We start from the raw sequence: 20,960 nt of genomic DNA on the forward strand, positions 1-20,960 counted from the left end.
CTGGGCCTCATGGGTGTTGACCAAGAGCTTTGCCACTGAGCTACACTCCCAGTCCCTAGGCTTATTCTTGAGAGATACACAATGAAAAGAATCTATAAATGAAGTGATATATACCTAGGACATAGTTTAAAATAATACAGTTGGGGAAGGCAATGTGGCTGAGGAGGAGGAACGGGTGTCTCTAAACGTGTGGCCTGCAGATGCAAACGTAGAGTTTGCTGCTTTGTTCTCTGTCTTCTGTGTGCTTGAGACTTCTCACATTAAGAACATTTCAAAGGCTAAAAAAAAGAAAATCTATTCTTCACAATAACAAGTTGTTTTAAGTATAAAAGACCATTCAAGTGATGCTCTGTGTACATATAATGATTGCTCATCCTTGCCCAAATCTCTAAAATTTGTTAGACGCTGTACATTTTCACAATTTTTGAATGCTTTGACGAATATAGGCATTTAATAAAAGCTGAATATTTCACGAAACTGTAAATGTGTGCCATTCCTTGTACGCGTTATAAACTTAGATACACACATACACACAAATCCAGGTATCTGACTTCACAAGTGGGGGTTGTTTTAAGCTAAACTGGACAGGTGAGATAGCTCGATGGTAAAGGCACTTACCACCAAACCTGATGACCTGAGTTCAACCTCTGAAACCCAGACGATGGAAAGAGAACTCCCTGAAGTTCTCCTATGACCTTTTTATGCACACTGTGTCACCTGCACACTTACACAATAAACAAACAAATACATGTAATTTTAAACATAAACTAATAGTCCTACAACTTGATTTTTCCAAACAATTATATTTTGAGGGTACCGTTCCATGTCCAAGTCAACCTTTTCATACATCCTTAAATACACATAGACACACAAAGATGTCGGTATATTTGATTTCACGCAAGACTGTATTAAGTTAACCTGAGCTGGTGAGGTGGCTCGGAAGGCATTTAATAAGCGCTGGGTATCACTATAAAAATATTTACCTCCTAAAACCGTTCCTATCTGCCTGGCACTTAAGTAGTCCCTTATGTCGTTGCTGCTACGCTTTCCTCGTCCTTGAACCAGTTTCTGAGTTCTTTCCAGAAAAGAATCAGAGCCTATACTAACTCAACAATGATTCACCGCAATCGTACCTGTTTGGAATGACTTGGGCATCATAAGTTCTCTTAAGTCATCATGAGAGTAATCTCATTTTACAAGTTCCTCAAAGAGAAGACATGCCAATACAAAAGTGCATTTCACAGGCGTCGCCAGTATATATGTCTGTAACACTAATCACACAAGTAAAATGGTGTAAGAAAACTTTAGGCAACGACCTGCAAATCTCAAGAACTAACCACTCAACGACATGGTCCAGGAAAGGAGTGGACAAACGTGTGTCTGTGTTTCTGCAGCGTGCCAGCGTGTATCGTGTGTGTGGGTCTGACTGAAAGCACGCACATGCGTGCCGCGTCCACACGTGGTTTAATCTCTGGGCGCGGAGCCCTGGAGCGGTCGTATGCCGATCGCTTACCTCCACGGACGAACAGGTGGACGCCGATGGGCGCCGCCATGTTGGCTCCGGTCACGTGGTCAGGAGAGCACCTCGCAGCTCCGCCCACTGGCGTTGACCCGCCCACTGGCGTTGACCCGCCACCCAAGCCCACAGGCGCCGAAGCAGCCGAAGGGGAGTGCGCGTGCGCGTGAGGCGGACTGCGGGAACCCGGGCTTGCTAGTGGCTCTGGTGGCCCCGCCAGCAGCTCTGGCTGCGGCCAGCACGCACCCGGCACGAGAGGCTGGCTCTGGCCGCAGCTCTTGCTGGGCGCCATGGCGCCCTTCTGGGATGGAAGAAAACTGTCAGGTAAGTGTGGCTTCCAGTATTTACAGCATCAACGTTTCGGTGCATGGAAACAATGAAGTTGGTCGGGAAATAGAACACAATTTAGTGTGCAACATAGCACTCTGCATCGTCTTCCACTCTTACAACTTATTTCCCGGCAGTTAGTTGAAAGGTAGAATGTGGTTCAAACTGATCAGCTGCCCTTTGCTGTTTTAGAACCCAAATTACGCAGCAGAGACTCCAGAATAGAATAGCTAGGACACCTGTGTGCCCCAGTGGGTCTCTTCAGGGGTTTTCTCTTTCCCCAGTTACACTTCCTGCTTGGCAGTATTAACTGGTGTTGTTCCTTTAGACATTTAAAGGATGACCCTGTCAGTATGCATAGCCCACAGATGAACCCCATGGAAAGCCAAATATGATGAGTCAAGCAAGGCAACTGGTGTATCCTCGATGGTACTGTTGCCCGTTTTTTAACCATCTGCCCTTGTTCTGGTGCGGATTCCAGCCGGTCATGGACCATGTGGTACCCATCTTGGTAGACTCCGGTGCTCGGCAGAGAACATGATATCCCCAGGTGTGTATAGTGAAGCAGCCCAAACTGTGGGTGTAGCAGTTGCTGGACTTTGAATGCAGTCAAGATCAGTAAGGATTCTCTGTGAAGGTGTGGGCGTCTTCTAATTTTAAAGACGCTATGCTGAGGCCGCATGGTGGAGCATACCTTTAATCCCAGAACTCTGGTGGCAGAGTCCAGAGGATCTCTGAGAGTTCAAAGGCAGCCTGTCTTGACCTGCCCCAAGACAAAACAACAAACAAACAAAAACAGAAAAGGATTCACAGACTCAGTGAAAAGTTAGACCATTCAGAGATGAGTTAAAGGGAAAGCACAAGGCCTTCCTCACCTCAGCACACCACAGTCCCTCAACCTTACCTTTAAGTGAAGTCACATGCTCATAAGTTTTACCCTTTCTACTCCTCCTGAAGCTCAAATCCAAGAACACTTAATCCAAGCTCGTTCTTTTTGAGATTGCACATAATATGTTTTGTTCAATCCACTCCCGTGCCCTCCCACGAACCCATTCCTGTCCTCCTACTCCACCCCATCTCTCCCACCACTTCCCCCTCCCAAGTTCATGTGGTTTTTTTTAACACACGAGTTTGAGCCTACTTAATCCTGCTAGCATGCACGTGTATGTAGGGCCATCAATTGGAGCACAGATATCCGATCAGGGCCAGAAATCCTGAAGAAAACTGACCCTCCCTTCCCCAGTAGCCATCAATTGCCAACCCTCAGCTAGGGGTGGGGCTTCCTGACCTCCTCCTGGTCCCTGTTGAGATCTTGGCTAGCTAGGTCTTGCACATGTAGTCATAGCCACTATAAATTCATGTGTGCATTGGCCCTGTTGAGTCAAGAAAACCCCATTTCATAGCAGTTAACCCGCTACCTCTGGCTCTCAGAATCTTTCCATAACTCCCTTCTTATGAAATGATTCCCTGAGCCTTAGAGTAAGATAATCTAATATATATGCCCCATTTGGGGTGAGCACAGTCTTGCATGTTGACTAGTTGTAAGTCTTTATATTAATCTCCAGCTACTGCAAAAAGAAACTTCTCCACGAAGGTTAAGAAATGCACTAATGTGCAGGTATAGAGATAACTTAAGAGCTGGGCATTGGTGGCGCACACCCTTAATCCTAGCACTCAGGAGGCAGAGGCAGGTGGATCTCTGAGTTTGAGGCCAGCCTGGTCTATAGCGTGAGTTCTAGGACAGCCAGGGCTACACAGAGGAAAAATAAGAACTTAGAGTGCAGTTTAATATCACGTTTATTGAGCAGAGTATACTCTCCCCTAGAGTCTATGACCTACACAGCTGTGGACGCTTGGCCTAGTTAACAGTACCATACAGGAGTTCTGTGGAGTGGGCCTTGAATCCTATGAGAAAGTGATTGGTTGCTCCCATAACATTCACGGCGCCAGCCATCTGTCTCGTCAGCCACACCATTTGCTACGGTATTTACAGAGTTCACAACTGAGTAAGACTGCTGGTTCCTCTTCTCCCCCCATAGCATGCATCACACCCTCCAGCACTCCGAGGGAAATAGATTCTCATAGCTTTCCTTCAGACTCCTTTACTTACAAACTCTGATCACTTCTGCGGGGAGGATTTCTGAATATCGGTTCTCTGTGTAACTGAAACCCCAAAGGGGAGCAAAGGAGCCTGACAGTTGAGCACTGAGCTAGGAAGTGTGCAGAAGAAACTTAGGATCCCCAGTGAAGCATCAGAAGGCATGAAGCCCAGTTCCGAACATCTGAAACAGAAGATGTGTTCCTTCCCTGACTTCCCCTCACGATGGACTACAGCTGTGTGCTGAAATACACCCTTTCCAACCCAAGTTGCTTTTGGACCTGATGCTTATCACAGCAAACTAGGACAAGGTTTATGGAAGCATTTGTCACATACGGACACATTGTCAAGCTAACTGGACCTGATGCGGTGCGAACTAGTACTGGGTACAAAGTTGGTCCCCAAGCTAGGGACCTACACAGCTTCCTGGGGCTTGTTGTCTAGATTTAACCACCTTCATTCTTTCTTCACGACCCTGCTTCTCAGTTTTGCCCTCTGCATTTCCCCCTGGAAACTTAGCCTTCTGATTTGATTTCAGGATAATTTCTTAACCTTTTACTCTGTGGCTTGAGAAGAACATTTCCAATCCTATCCTTTAATTTGCCCAGTTTTAGGATGAAGAAATGCTTTATTTATTTATGCGTTTTAAGCCAAATGAGCATTTCTTTCCATGAGCCAGGACTGTGCATAAACATACCCTTTGTGCACTGCAGAAACCCGTCTCAGTGCTGACTGGACCCCTTGTCCCGCATTGAACAATTATATGTTTGGGCAGGTGGTCTCTGGGGTACTCTTTTAACAAGCTTGAGGGCAGAATGTGATGTGTCCCCCACCAGCTATCTGAGGTAGTCATGTATATGTTACTGAATCATCTAGAAGTACTTTTAGAGAAAATAGATAAATTCTCCACGTTGCATAAGGAAAGCAGTGCCATGTGTGCAGCAGGAGGCCGTTGTGAAGTGGGTTTCTCTTTGTTATTGCTGTGTGTCCTGCAGGACCAAAACTGGGTGCCAGGCAAGAGAGGGAAGGAGTTGTAGTGACACAACCGCCTTCCTTTTCTTTCCTGACATTGTCTCAGTCCTAGAATTTCTATGCAAATGAATCCCCAGGTGCCTATTCTACTCAAGCAACCCTGTGGAACTCGGAGAGTTTCAGAATCTAGACATTTATAGACAAGGGACCAGCAGATACCTTGCTGTCTTCTCTTGAGTATTCTTTTTTTCTTTTCTCTTTTCCTTTTATTTATTTATTTATTTTGGTTTTTTGAGTCAGGGTTTCTCTATTATAGCCACTTTTTGTCTAAATAAAAAGGGAAGGTTTTAACTTTAACGTAATAAAATTATATACAATAAGAACAATGATCAGTTATTGTTTAGCTAAAAAGGAAAAGTATTGACATTACAATAAAATGAAACTATATAAAATAAAAACAATTATCAAGTAAGAATTGCATTTATAATGCTCAGTCCATTTGTATTTGGCAAATTCCAAGAAAATACACCATTATCTATCCTCTCTTGGAGAGTCCAAAGTTTTATACCTAATTTACTTTCTATCATAACTAAGGAAAACTATATAACTATAACTATCTAGTCTTCAACCCATCAGAAACCTGAGTAAACAGGAAGTGAAGAGAAAACAACTTCTAAAACTATAGGGATGTCAGACATCTGGCTGTCTGGACAGTCCCTTCAAGGTTCCTTTGTAACATTGGGGAATCTGTCATTGGTCTACAGGCCTAGAATATCAGAAAGTTTTTTGTGAAGCAGAAACTTTTGAAGGACCATCCAACCTTGGCTTGGCAAAGTTTGGCAGTCACCTTTGATGTCCTGTTCATCCAGTTTGGACAGCATACTGTCACCAATCAAGGCAAAGGCAGTTTCTTGCCCAATGGCTAGATTTGACACATTAAAAGCAAACTCTATTTGAAGGTTCTTCAATGCCCATCATCCTTTTTTTTTTAAGTAAATTGGTGCTCTCAGGAGCAGACAAGTCTCTTTGTCATGAAAGACTTATGTTATTAAAACGTTTTAAATGCCATATTTTGTAGGTTTCTGAAGTATTTGAAGACCATCTATTTAAAATATATTTATTTGACCTTGAAAACATACCTAACATGACTATAAATTTGATTGTTATAATTAACTATTAACCTGTCTTTATTTATTAACCTAAATAGCTTTTGAGTATGAAAACTTATATTACATTTTTAAATGAGCTGCAAAGATACAATACTTTAAACAAGAGTAGAAACATACATACAGTATAACAAAAATAACCTTAGGTTTCTATCAATATACAAAATATCTTAAATAAGAGTAGAAATGTATATACAGTATAACAAAAATAACCTTAAATTTGTGTTAATTTACAAAAATTCATCCCAGTGTAAACTATTTGAGACTAGTAGTTGCTTTTAGTTTGAAAGTAGATTCAATAATCTACCCTTCTATCGTTTCCCTTTTTCTTTTCAAAACAAGATCTTTGAATCTAATCTTCTTAGTTTTCTCCCTGATCATAACCAATTACAACATGTAACCAAACCCCCTAAATGATCTACCAAATGACCAAAAACCACCCACCCCAACTCTTGGTAATATGAGTGTGTATCATTAAGCCACAACTCTATGGAATTTCAAGGTCCCTGCCCTCACTAAAAAGCAGGCAAGCCGGGCGGTGGTGGCGCACACCTTTAATCCCAGCACTTGGGAGGCAGAGGCAGGTGAATCTCTGTGAGTTCGAGACCAGCCTGGTCTACAAGATCTAGCTCCAGGACAGGCTCCAAAGCCACAGAGAAACCCTGTCTCGAAAAACCAAAAAAAAAAAAAAAAAAAAAAAAAAAAAAAAAAAAAAAAAAGAAAAAAAAAGCAGGCAGAGCATGCAGTTGGCTATTCATCAATACCATTTAAGTGTTTGGTGGTGGAGCTGCAAGGTTTTTGCAACTAAAGCTGAATTAGGAAGCCTCTCTTAAATGAGACATGCTTGTCTCTAGAAACAGAGCCCACATGAGAAAATGCTGCTACCAAGAAGCTGTGTGTAACTCTGTTATTTTGTGTCTAGAATTACTTCCCAAGCTCTCTCAGGTTTTATGTGGATATAGTTGTCCATGTTGGCGCCATTTTGTTGACCAAGATTTCTGTCCTGCCCATTCCCATAGTCATTCAGTCCCAAAGAAACACACAAGAGGCCTATATTAATTATAAACTGGTTGGCCTATTAGCTCAGGCTTCTTATTAACTAATTGTTACATCTTACATTAACCCATTATTCTTGTCTGTGTTAGCCATGTGCTTTGGTACCTTTGTCAGCAAAGGATTCTCATCTTGCTTCCTCTGCAGCTTGGTGACAACTGCAGACTGAGCTTTCCTCTTCCCAGAATTCTCCTGTTCTCATCGCCCAGCCTCTACTTCCTGTCTGGTCATCCCACCTATATTATACTTCCTGCCTGGCTACTAGCCAATCAGCATTTTATTAAAATAATACAAGTGAGAGGATAAAAGACCATTGTCCCACAGCAGCAGAGCCCGCAGGCGACTGCATGTTTGGGGTCCAGGATGCAGCTGTTGCGGGGAGATCACAACAGAAAAAAAACCCTGGTGGGAGAAGCTGGTGACCCACAGCAGTGGGGAAGTGGCAGCTTTAAAAGCCCCCAAGTGATCTTACCACAAATTGGACAACAGATATTGTGGCCTCTTTTATTGTTTTATTAAAATTAAAGCTTGGGAGTCAAATATTAGTGAATAAATCTAATAGATCCATGGTGTGATAGAGAAATGAGCACCTGAACCTCTTCTCCACCTTTCCAGACCAAAAAGACTCACCTCCTTATTCCTCTGTGTCCCTCTATCTTCCTTTGAATCAGCCAGCAAACCCTATGATCCACTCCAGTGGCCGTCTCAGAACAACACAAACAATCTCTAGCAACATGGGCTATCTGAGCTCCTTCCTCAAACAAACAGGCAAAAAACTATGCATTTATCCAAGGAGCTCTAAATGAAAGTATGAATCATTAGAATTTGCTATATTCCCCAACTGATAACTCCGGGGATATATATATATATATACATGCACTTGCTTATAAAATTTTGGAGAAAGAAAATTTCCATTTGTAGTGGGGGATGGCTTCCAGGAAAATCGAGTTATTGATCACTAAACACACAGCCCACCCTAAGCCCCAAAGAGGTATAATGTTGTTTTCCTTCCTGACATCACTGGAAAGCTGAGACTCAGGTGGTCCCTAGACCATCCATCACAAAGACTAAGTTATAAGCTCCCCTGAGCAGTGTCAAATGTAAGGATGTTGTAAATTGTAGCCATCCCTGGCAGACAAGAGCTGAGAAAAATTTGGAACTTTAAAGGCACAGGTTGCAGAAAATTGTACCTGCTGGATCTCCTTCACCGCCTGCAGAGATAAAGGGGAAAGAAGGGCAGGAAGGAGGACAGGCATGCTTCATTTAGTGTCCCTAAGCCATCCGTGCAAAAGAATAGAACACATGTGTTCTCTTGATCACCTTGTTGGAAGTTTGTAAAAGGTCATTTGTGTTTTTCTTCTCTGTTCACATGTATAATATCTGCTCTTAAAAACATTGCAAAGTTACAGGAATGTACAATAGTGATAATAATAAAAAAAAAAACCCTCTTGTTTGCCAGGCAATGACAGTTATTAATTGTTGTTTATCCATCAAGACTGTTTTCTATGCATATCACATGTGTATTTTTCTATCATGGCTTATTCTCTTGTTTATATATGGTTGTGTTTGTTGTTAAATTTTAGTGTGCCTGATTTGAAACATATGGTCCCATAGGACAGTGTGAGGCAATTCATTTGGCCATTAATATAAAAGGTCGAATATTTGTGTGTGTGTGATTTGCTTTTCTTCCTTCTTTCTTTCCTTTCTTCCTTTTATTTTTCCTTCAAGACAGGGTTTCTTTGTATACCCCTGGCTGTCCTGTAACCAGCTCTGTAGACCAGGCTGGCCTCAAACTCACAGAGCTCCATCTGCCTCTGCTCGGTAGTGCTGGGATAAAATGTGTATGCACACCCCCCACCCCGGCTGTGTGTGGTTTTCAATATTTCCTTCTTAAAAGCACAAAAACTGTAGTCATTGATCGGTTAATCAAAAACTTCAGTAAGCAGCACTTGATCTGCTGAGGCAGGAGGATTAGCAGTTCAAGGCCATCCTGGGCTGGCTACACAACAGACCCTGTCTCAGAAAAGGAAGGGGCCTGGGAGCTGCACCATGCAAATTTCAAAATAAGGATTTGATAATAGAAAACCAAGCTACCCCACCACCACCCCTCCCCCCCCCCACTCCAGGCACACATACAACATTGGCTGCAAATCTAAGTGGTGTGGTGCCTTAAAACCCTCCACCCCCCATCCCCCGGCTTTAAGACCTGCTCCCTCCCTTAGCCAATTCTGTATTCAAGACCGAGACTGTGGCTGCAAAGTAGAAGGCATACCCTGCAAGCGCCTCGGCGCGCCCAGCAGCTTCAGCCGAGGAAGTACCCTGCCTGGAGTTTCTTCTCCGCATCTGATGCACAAGCACTCAGCACTTGCTTTCGCTTGATAAAGAATAAAGAAAGACAAGTGGCAGCTGCCTCAGGAGCAGACCGAAAACAAGCCTCGCTGGGCACCCCAGCCTTCACAAAGGCCGATTCAGAGGCTCACAGACAAACGGAGCAGCTGAAGACTTCAGCACGGTCACCTGCCCCAGTGTTAATTGCACATTTAAAGGACCGGCTAGGTGACCAGAGCGTATTTCCAACTGGCCTTTCATTAAGACGGACAGCAGAATGCAGATGAAGAACTGGCCATGGGGTGGGATTGGATGGTGGTGGCACACAGCTTGAAGCCCCCCCCCCCCCCCACACACACACAAAGGCAGGCGGATCTCTCAGTTGAAGGCTAGCCTGGTCTGCAGAGCTAGTTCCTGGACAGCCAAAACTACATAAAGAAACCCTGTGTCAAAAAACAAAAGAACTGGAGATTGCTGCAAAGGTCACCGACTGCAGCCCTAGCCCCATCTCATTCCAACGAGACCACAAGGGCCAGGAAGATGGCCGGAGAAAAAGAGGCAGCCCTTTTCCAAGCTGTGTACGTTGTGAGATAACTGGGAGGTGTTTTCCTTTTAAAAGTATTGATACTTTTTTTGTTTGGTTTTCTCTGTTTAGCCTGGTTGTCCTGGAACGCGCTCTGTAGACTAGGCTGTCATATGTGTGTACTGTTAAATCTAGGTTTCACATATGAGAAAGAATATGTATTTGTCTTTTTCCTACTTGTTAACCTGTCTTGTTCCTTAAGACTGTTCCCATCACATGTAAATATATTGATTTATATAAGTATGTATAAAATCTAGATTCTGAATATGGGAGAAAACATGTAATATTTGTTTTTATGTTTGTTTGTTCTTCATGACAGGGTTTATCTTTGTGTAGCCCTGACTGTACTGGAACTCACTCTGTAGACCAGGTTGGCCTCGAACTCACAGAGATCCGCCTGTCTCTGCCTCCTGGGTGCTGGGGTTTATGCTGTGTCACTGCACCTGGCTCTGAACACAACTTATTTCACCTAACATGATGTTCTTCAGTTCTATCCATTTTTTTGCAAATGAACCAATTTCATTTTTCTTTATGGCTGAATAAAACTCCATCATGTGTACCTATGTGTCATTATTCATCTAAAAAGTGGCATCCAGGCTGGTTCTGTGTCTTGGCTATAGTAAATGCCGTGTCAATAAACAAAACTGAATTTTGAAAAATAGTGTAGCAGTATCTATAAGGCACTCCTGTAGTCGCACAGTAATCTGTCAGACATGATTCAGTTTCATTCCTGTTGCTGTCCGTTCTGCCAGTATTCATGAAAAGCCATCAAATTCTTAATTTTCACAGATTTAGCTGCACTGATAGTGTCCTCTGTTCATAGTACCAAAGTGTCAAGGATGAAACAGTGTTTCTTCTAACTTTTCAATTACATTTTTGCTTATTTTTCCATTTTTAGGTGTATGGGTGTTTTGCTTGCCTGTCTGTGCACCATGTGTGTGCTGGTGCCCGAGGCCAGAAGAGGGCATCAGATCTCTGGAACTAGCATTACAGATGGTTATGAGCACCTTGTGATTGTTGGAAATGAGCTTGGGTCCTCCAGAGGGGCAGCCAGTGCTCTTAACTACTGAGCTGTCTCTCCAACATTGTGTGTGTGTGGTCAGCTCTCTCCTTTTTATCGTGTGGGGTCCCTGATACTGAGTTCAGGTTATCTTACTTTGTGCCAAGGAGCATTACCCACTAATCCACCTCTTAAGTAGAAAAATTTTCCCATTAAAATGTTTACCAACAAAGTATGTCGTAGGAAGTCACTTGTTTTCCTGGCCACCCAGACTCCTGAAATAATTACACAGAAACTGTATTATTTAAATCACTGCTTGGCCAATCACTTAAGTATATTGCTAGCTAGCTCTTACATGTAGTATTAACCCATTTCCAGTATTTTTTTAAAAGGTTTTTCAAGACAGGATTTCTCTGTAGCTTTGGAGCTTGTCCTGAAACTAGCTCTTTGATTTTTACCTTCATGTTGCTCCAATAAATCTCTGAATAACATCATCACAAAGTAAGTTTTCTAGTCTCAGATTTCTATGGACCTTTTTGGGAGACTCTCAGACTTGACAGGTAATTTAGGTGTAACTTAGCTTGGAAGATTTTTGTCCTGCTGTCTTTCTAACATGCAATGACATGGAGATTTAGTATGAATGCCTGGCCTCAGCTTAGGCTTTTTCCCAGCGAGCTTTTGTAACTCGAATTAGCCTGCTTCCATTAATCTACATTCTGCCGCATGGCATGTCCAACTTGCTCCTAGTCTGGTGGTGAAATACCCGCCTCGATTCCTCCTCTTCCTCTCTCTCCCTTCCCCGAAAGGCCCACCTATTCTCTCCTGTCTATTTACTGGCCATTCAACTTTTTACTAAACAAATCATAGCAATACATCTTCAATGTACAAAAAGATTATCCCAAAACAGGCTAGTGTTAAATTCCCTTGGGCCCACATTATTTGTATTTTTTTCCATAAAAATTTAGGATATTTCATTTTATACTCCATGCTATCAATAATATAGCATAAGTCAATTTTTAAAAAAATGTCTTGATTTTTTTATGACTGGTTTGCCTGCACACATGTCCGTGAACTACATGCCTACCTGGTGCCCACAGAGGCCAGAAGGCGGCATCAGATCGCCTGGAACTAGAGTTAGTTATGAGCTGCCATATAGGTGCTGGGAATTAAACTGGGGTCTGTAAGCTGTACATGTTCACCACTGCTGAGCCATCTCTCCAGGGCCTTACACCTGTTTGTTTTTCGATGTTAACACGTTTACTGATGCACGCTCTAAACATCACTTTTCCAGCCAGGTAGTGGTGGCGCACGCCTTTAATCCCAGCACTCGGGAGGCAGAGGCAGGCGGATCTCTGGGAGTTTGAGGCCAGCCTGGTCTACAAGAGCTAGTTCCAGGACAGGCTCCAAAGCCACAAAGAAAGCCTGTCTTGAAAAAAATCACTTTCCCTTATCATGGTTCTGTATAAAGCAGTTCATTTTGCTCCATTAGAAATGACTATTAAAAAAATAGCATCATTACTTCTATTACACGTGGTGTTTTTTAACGTTGTGATAAACTTTTGCTAGAGCCCAGGCTGGCCTCAACTGATGAACTTTCTAGTTCTGCCTCCTGAGTGTTAGAATGATAGGCATGTACCATTCTGGGTTCAGACTGTATTTTTATTGTTTGTTATATCTTTTTTTTTTTTTTTTTTTTTTTTTAGTTTTTCGAGACAGGGTTTCTCTGTGGTTTTGGAGCCTGTCCTGGAACTAGCTCTTATAGATCAGGCTGGTCTCGAACTCACAGAGATCCGCCTGCCTCTGCCTCCCGAGTGCTGGGATTAAAGGCGTGTGCCACCACCGCCCAGCTTATTTGTTATATCTTAACGTTACTTATGTTTTATGTTAATATCTATTTTTGGGTAATATCTGATGCTAAACACAGGTTTTAGGGTGCACCTAGTTTCTGGTTTCCCTTGCTCAAAATAAGCAGATAGGCAGGAGTTTACATTTAAAGCATAGCCACCTAATTTCCAATGTAGGAAATCATATGGGGAACCAGCAGTAGGGAGAGGACCAACAAAAACATGCATGAAAATGCTATAAAGAAACCCATTGGGCTGGAGAGATGGCTCAGTGGTTAAGAGCACCGTCTGCTCTTCCAGAGGTCCTGAGTTCAATTCCCAGCAACCACATGGTGGCTTCAAACCATCTGTAATGAGATCTGGCGCCCTCCTTTGGCGTGTGGGTATACATGGAGGCAGAAAGTTGTATACATAATAAATTAATAAATCTTACAAAAAAAAATCCATTACTTTGTAAGCTGACTTTGAAATCAAGACTGCTAAGATATATCCAAAGAAACGTGCTTTAATTATAGGGAAAAAACAAAACTTTAAAAATGTATGGTGTTTTTGACTTTAGAAATTTATTTGTTGGTGTGTGCAAAGAGGCCAAAGGAAGGTGCCAGGTGCCTTCTGGAATGCTCAAACTATTCTTTGACACAGGGCTTATTCTTTATTGGCTAGGCTGGAAGCCAGCAACCTCCAGCAACCCTCCTGTTTCCGCTCTCCCAGAGCTGGGTTTACAGGACTGTGCTGGAGAACCAGTTTCTTACCTGGCATCCAAATTCCAGTCATGGCTGCACAGTGAGCACTCAATCTTTGAGCCTTCTCTCCAGCTTATTTTTAGGTTTTGTTTGAGACAGGGTCTCACTTAGAAACCTAGGCTGCCTTAAATGCTGAATTACAAGTGTACACCACCAAACACAACTAAAATGTAAGGTTATAGTAAAACTGAAAATATTTATCTTACAGTCATAAAGCACGACATCATAACTCATGTTAAGGTATGTGGTGTATTACCACAACCACTCACTTACTATACTATTAAAGAAGAGAGCACTGGTGTTTCACCAGCCATCTTTTATTAATGCAATATATGTTCATAAACTCTAGACAGTATTTTAAAATATACAATCTCTCAAACGGAATATTTCACTAAGGAGGACAATAGATAACTTTAGGGTCATCAGAGGTTTCACAGCACAATGCACAGGAATCTGCAGGTGTTCTGGGGAGCAGGAGCTTCACTCTTGAGCGAGTCGCTCAATGACACGCCGGTAGTCCTCCACCAACTCCTGAAAGCGCTCTTCCAGCTGCTCATGCTGCACGCTTATTTCTATCTGGTTCATCTGATTGGTCAGCTCTTCCGGTCTCAGGCATTTCTTCATCTTGGCAAGATCTCTCTGCTTTTTCTAAGAAAAACAATTACTTTTTTTTTTAAGACAAAGCATTTGCTTATATAGCTACAATTTTAAGCTTTACGTATTAAAAATAATAGTAGCTGGGCTAGAGATGGCTCAGCAGTTAAAAGTACTGACTGCTCAGAAAGGGCCTGGGTTCAATTTCCAGGCCCCACATGGCAGCTCACAACCACCTGCATCTCCAGTTCCAGGGGATTCAATACACTTTTCTGAAACTCTGCAGGCTTCTGCATAAACCCAAGCACACACACATAAAATAAATAAATTTAAAAAACAACAGTGGCAATGTGCTCAGTTTTGTCCTGTGCAGGTTCTTCATGAGGAAACACAAAAATTGTAAACCTTCCAAAGAGTTAAGACCTATACTCGTGTCAAATGGTGGCAAACACATACATATGGCTGGTAACTAGCTCTGACCTAGACTGATGGTGCACACTTACAATCTCAGCACTCAGATTTAGTCGGTACTCAATGCTATCCTGAGCTACATAAGACCTATTTCAAAAAAGTCATTAGAAACAAAAACTATAAGCAATAACAAGTTGCTAGGGCTGTGTATTAACTCAGCATTAGAGTGTCTTACTCAGTGGAGACATGCAAATATTTCTTAAATAAATAAATAAAATACATTAATTGACGATAACTGACATGATATACTACTATTCTTATTTTACTGCAAAATGGTTACTTTTTATTTCTGAATATTCAGTAATAAAAATTTAAAATATCATGATCAAGTAGAATTTATTCCAGGAACCTAGGCTTGTCTGGGAGATTCTATTAATATAATGAATGGAATTCTACCCCAATAAAGAATAGATCTTGCTATGAAGCCAAGGTTAGCCTGGAACCTGCAATCCTCTTGCATCAATAGCCCAAGTGCCAGAATTATAGACACATCGACATACCTGCCAATAATCCTTTTTTAAATTAAAAAACAAAAATCACACACATATACAGTTTTTTGTTGTTTAATTTTGTGAATTAGTGTGGTACCCAGGGAGACCAGAAGAGGTGTCAGATCCCCTGGAGCTGGAGTTTTAGACTCCATGGTTATAAGCTGCCACGTGGGTGCTGTAAATCCAAGTAGGGTTGTCTAGAAAAACAGCCAGTGCTCTTAGGCACAACTCCCTCCAGCTACATGTATATACTGCATGTGAGGCACGCACTCCACCTTCCAGTTAGTTATCTCCGTATTAGATGGTCTTACTTGTATTTTCATGTTATATATACACATTTGTAAAACCACTAATTCTAAGAGTTTTGTTGTTGTTTGGTGATGTTGGGGATCAACCCAGCCTTACACACACTAGGCAAGTGTTCTATTGTTAGGCTGCAGCTTCAACACTATATTAGTTTTCAGTTCCAAAATGACAGTTTCCTGCCACTGTGCTCATTTCTAGGTCTTCTAACTAAATATATTTATACTCTTCTACTTATACAACATATTAACTGTATTTGCTATTGTGTCTACTAGCTTATGACAGATACTGTATTAAGTCTTCCTCATTTTGTAAAAATTGAAATGACTATGCTGAGGAGTTTGCAAAAAGTAGCTGGTAACAATTTTATGTAAGACACCAGTGTCAGGCTAACCCTGGCAGTGCTGTTCAGGATGGGCAACACCAGGACTAAGTTAGTAGCTACTACAGTAAGTAGAGCATGAGACTCTTAATCTCAGGGTCATAGGCTCAAGCCCCTGTTGGGCGCCAAATGTAGCATGATTAATAAAAACCCAGAGACAGATATTGGGGTTCAAGCTGAAGATCAGAAAAACTTAACAGCCAAGCCACTAGAGAAGTCTTACCTCTACCAAGGCTAGGAAACTGCAGACTGTCTCCTCCTGTCTTATGTTCCCCTTTAGTACAGGGATTAAAGGCATGTGAGGACAGATGCAAGAAGGAAGCACTAGATAATGGGGAAAGAATTAGAAGTACTGCTGACATGTACTCACTCCCAGTACATGAGCAGCTCATGTTTTGGACAAGGTGTTCTGGATTATCAAATCACTTGTTTCACTACAGCAGGTGCTAAAGAGCTGGTGCTCATCTAACATGAATGAAGTCCTGGATGGGGTAAACTCCTAAATTCCAGCACCCGTGATGTGGAGACAGGAGGATCACAAGGCTGAGGTCATGCTCAGTTACACAATTAGTTCAAGGCCAGCCTGGGCTTTAAAAAACAAACAAAACTGACCTCATACAGATCAGATTATACACACACACACACACACAATTTTATAAACCCAACAATTATGAGAGAAATATTAGATGGAGGATAAGTGATGAAGGATCTAAACAACTTGGACAAGTTCAGAGACAGTAAGCCAAGAAGTTAAGATTCAACAGTCTGGTTGGAATTCTGATTCTGTCTGTTTAGTATTTCAAAAAGCAATAAAAACAATTCAAACCACATTAAGCCTATTCTACAACTAATAAATGTCTCTTAAAGTGAACCTATTTGTAACTGTGGAATACCAGGCAAATGTGCCATGCTCATTACTTTTAAACAAATCTGTACTAATATAAGACAATACAATAAAGTACTAGAGATAAGTGTGTATGTACCCACCTACCTACCTGAGATAGGTTCTGTTTGGCTGAACTTAGAACTACTACCTGCCTTTACCTCCTAACAGCTGGGATCAAAGGCATAAATCACCATGCTCTCTCAGAGATAAGCTTTTTAATCTCACACCACACAACAAACTTGATGCTTTAAACTGCATTTTAATATTTTTAAATGTACTAAAATTATTATAAACAGCATTTTTAATATTCCTTAAACTACATATTCTAGTAGGAAGTGGTGGCACACACCTTTACTCCCAGCGCTTGGGAGGCAGAGGCAGGCGAACCTCTGAGTGCCAGAACCACACAGAGAAACACTGCCTTGAAAAAAAACCAAAATGCAAAAGAAAAAGCAAACAGAAACCATACATATTCTACTTTGTATGTGTATATAAATGTGTCACGGATTAAGGTTTTAAAATATGGTCTCAGGGGCTGGAGAGATGGCTCAGTGGTTAAGAGCACTGTCTGCTCCTCCAGAGGTCCTGAGTTCAATTCCCAGCAACCACATGGTGGCTCCAAACCATCTGTAAAGAGATCTGGCACCCTCCTCTGGCGTGTGGGTATAAATGGAGGCAGAAAGTTGTATACATAATAAATAAATCTAAAAAAAAAATAAATAAATAAAATAAAATATGGTCTCAGCCCAGGCTAACCTCAAATTTACTGTGTAGCTGAGGATTAGCTAGAATTCTGATCCTCCTTGTCTCTGAGTGCTTGGATTACAAGTGTGCACCACTGCTCACAATTTATGTGGTGCTGGTGATCAAACCTAGGGCTGCATGCTAGAGATGCACTTTATCAGCTGAGCTACACCCCGAACCAAACTCTGAACTCTTGGCCCATCCTGCTTCCACTTCTTAAGCACTGATATCACAGGTATGTGCCACTACATCCAGCTTACAAATCTTGTTTTGTTCTTTTAAAGTGTGTTCTATGTGCGTATTTGTATGTGAGTATGCCCAAGGTAACATGGAATACTCCTCAGAAATGTATCCACTTCCTTTTGAGACAAGAGTTTCTCGCTGTCCTAGAGCTCACCAGTTACACTAGAATGGCCAACCAGAAAGCTCCAGGGATCCTCTTGTCTCCAATTCCCCCCAAATCTCCTATTAATAAGCAGAGAACACCACACTAGCATTTTTAGTGGGTTCTGGAGTTAATCTCAGGTTCTCATGCTTGTAAGGTTTTATGGACAGAGTCACTTCCTATCCTGTACACATCAAGGTTTTAAAGAATGTGCAAAAAACAACTTCTGAAGAGATTTTTAAGAAAAAGCATGCAAGCCGGGCGGTGGTGGCGCACGCCTTTAATCCCAGCACTTGGGAGGCAGAGGCAGGCGGATCTCTGTGAGTTCGAGACCAGCCTGATCTACAAGAGCTAGTTCCAGGACAGGCTCCAAAACCACAGAGAAACCCTGTCTCAAAAAACCAAAAAAAAAAAAAGAAAGAGGGGCTGGAGAGATGGCTCAGAGGTTAACAGCACTGACTGCTCTTCCGGAGGTCCTGAGTTCAATTCCCAGCAACCCACATGGTGGCTTACAACCATCTGTAATGAGATCTGGAACCCTCTTCTGGCCTGCAGGCTTACATGGAGGCTGAACACTATGTACATAATAAATAAATAAATCTTTAAAAAAAAAAAAAAAAAAGAAAGAAAAAGCATGCAAAAATATCTGACAAATTGAACAAGAAATGTGAAAAGAACAAGTAAAATAATGGGATGAGTCTAGACATTCGGGTTTTTAAAGGGTGTGTGTGTGTGTGTGTGTGTGTGTAAAACAACCCCCTAATGTCAGTTTTTAAGTGGTATAAAAACATTTATAGCTCAAGTCCTACAACTAATGGAAGAATATTTTCTTCTTCAATATAGCAGAATGATTTGCACTTTCCCATATCTGTCACTGTCTAGTTCCTCTTAAACACTGACAAGAATATAATGGTTAAAGGGCTGGAGAGATGGCTCAGTGGTTAAGGGCACTTGTTGCTCTTCCAAAGGTCCCAGATTCAGTTCTCAGCAGTCACACGACAGCTCACAACTGCCTTTAGCTCCAGTTCTGGGGATGCCCTACTATTGTCTTTGCTGGCACCAGGCATGCACACAGTGCACACACATACATGCTGCCACTCATACATACACACTAAATAAAATCTTAAAAATCTCTTTCTCCGATGCTTAAGAGACTCGAAAGTCTTACCTTATAAGGGCTAATTAGTCTTCTTTTAATGTCCAGTCTGTAGTTTCTGTATTGCTCAGCATCACTCATGTCAGTTACCAGCAGTCGAAGAATTTCATAAACTCGTCTAGCATGTTGCTAAACAAATGAAACAAGAAAAACGCAACATTTTCATATTAAAGTGACAGTTTTTCTAAAAGAGCACAGCACATAGTTAACATCTATAATGGACAAAGAATTATAATGACTGGTAGAGGAAAAATAAAAGATAGTCTTTGCTCTCAAGAGATTAGTAGCTTTTTTTTAAAAAAATTATTTATTTATTATGTATACAGTGCTTTGCCTGGGTGTATGCTTGTACACCAGAAGAGGTTGTGAGCCACCATGTGGTTGCTGGGAATTGAACTCAGGACCTCTGGAAGAATAGTCAGTGTTCTTAACCTCTGAGCCATCTCTCCAGGCACCGAGATTAGTAGCTTTGCAAGTAACAAATGACTGGTGTTACAGGACATGATGGTAGCACAGCCTGGGAATGTGGGAAATGACTGAGGATTCTTGTGAAAATGAAAAATAAAATCCAAGTGTTCTTGCTCAGTCTTTCTCCCTCATTCCTGTGAGTGCGTGTGCATCTGGGCATCTAACCCAAAGACTCACAAACCCTTGACAAGTGCTCTATCAATGAGCTAATATCCCCAGTCTCTAAACTGAATCTGAAAAAGAAAGCATTATCCTAGAAACGAGAGCGCATTGTATGTAAATTTATGCACATGCATATACACATAGAACAGAGCAGCTTGTTATTGCTGGAGGAAAAAAAAGCAACAGGAAGACACCAGGGAAGAGAACTGACACACAGGGTTAAAAAAACAGACTCCAACCTAGTCACTATCAAGTTTTTCAATAGGAAGAAAAGTAACGTACCCAAATTTCTATTTGAAGTAAATAATTTTCTTTTTGTTTTTCTTCTTCTCTTTTTGAGACAGGGTTTCTCTGTGTAACAGTCTTAGCTATCCTGCAACTAGCTCTGTAGACCAGGCTGGCCTCATACTCACAGAGATCCGCCTACCTCTGCCTCCTAAATGCTGGGATTAAAGGTGTGCACTATCACCTGACTTAAGTAAATAATTTTAAAGCTGAATACAAGTGGTGCAAAAGTAAGGGTAGAGAGATCAGTTAAACCGCTAAGGGCTGTAGCTTAGTGGTGGAACACTAGCCCAGCATACATGAGGTCCTAGAAGGAAGAAGAGAGGGGTAGAGGCAGAGACGGAGGGGAGAAGTGGGGAAGAAGCTAAACTACGAGATTGGGAAAATAGAAGACCTGGGATGGTCAGGCGATGGTGGTGCACACCTTTAATCCTTGCACTCAGGAGGCAGAGGCAGGCAGATCTCTTTGAGCTCAAGGCTCTTTGAGCTAGTTCCAGGACTGGCTGCTTAGCTACTGAGAAACCCTGTCTTGAACCAGCCCCTCCCCCCAAAGACTAGCACCTACATGGAGGCTAAAAACCACCTATAACTCTAGTTCCAGGAAATCTGATGGCCTCTACAGGTTCCTGCACACATGAGATATACATGTGATCAGGTATATACACATACACAGAAAAAGAAAATATTTTTTAAAAGCTAAGTTATTAAATTAGGCAATCTTCTCTTTCCCTTAAAAAATAAAAGCAATGAACACAATGAAAATACGAACTAAAACAGCGTAAGTAAGAATACTAAGACAAGGCCTCTAGAGATGTATAAGGAGTAACTGGGGGAACTATGAAATGATTGGATTTTTACAGAGCAGAGAACAGACAGACAGGTGACCATCTAACTCAGGTCTAAAAGTTAAGGGTTTCAACAGTTCAGCATTTATGTAAGAGGTCTGACTGTGCCCAGGAACAGTTAAAAAGACAGACTAAAGGGCTGAGGATAAAGCTAAGTG

The 20,960-nt window shown here is 41.8% G+C and overlaps 2 protein-coding genes and 1 long non-coding RNA gene across 6 annotated transcripts in view; 1 reads left to right on the top strand and 2 right to left on the bottom strand.

The window, feature by feature from the left end:
* Metap1d (methionyl aminopeptidase type 1D, mitochondrial) overlaps positions 1 to 1,563 on the bottom strand; it is a 69,098-nt gene extending 67,535 nt beyond the window's left edge. For all 3 annotated transcript variants that reach the window (XM_057755479.1, XM_057755478.1, XM_057755480.1), the window contains exon 1: positions 1,514 to 1,563. In XM_057755479.1, coding sequence (XP_057611462.1) covers positions 1,514 to 1,553 — 40 coding nt within the window. In that variant the 5' untranslated portion in view covers positions 1,554 to 1,563. The remainder of the gene's footprint in view (positions 1 to 1,513) is intronic.
* LOC130864735 (uncharacterized) overlaps positions 1,563 to 20,960 on the top strand; it is a 65,352-nt gene continuing 45,954 nt past the window's right edge. For both annotated transcript variants that reach the window (XR_009056002.1, XR_009056003.1), the window contains exon 1: positions 1,563 to 1,840. This is a non-coding gene — a long non-coding RNA (uncharacterized LOC130864735). The remainder of the gene's footprint in view (positions 1,841 to 20,960) is intronic.
* Positions 13,884 to 20,960, bottom strand: part of Hat1 (histone acetyltransferase 1) — a 42,058-nt gene continuing 34,981 nt past the window's right edge. Inside the window, exons 10-11 of the mRNA XM_057755476.1 lie at positions 19,055 to 19,171; positions 13,884 to 14,278 (exon numbers count right to left, since the gene is read on the bottom strand). Coding sequence (XP_057611459.1) covers positions 14,111 to 14,278; positions 19,055 to 19,171 — 285 coding nt within the window. The 3' untranslated portion in view covers positions 13,884 to 14,110. The remainder of the gene's footprint in view (positions 14,279 to 19,054; positions 19,172 to 20,960) is intronic.

Source organism: Chionomys nivalis, chromosome 22 (assembly GCF_950005125.1).
Source record: "Chionomys nivalis chromosome 22, mChiNiv1.1, whole genome shotgun sequence".
NCBI lineage: Eukaryota > Metazoa > Chordata > Mammalia > Rodentia > Cricetidae > Chionomys > Chionomys nivalis.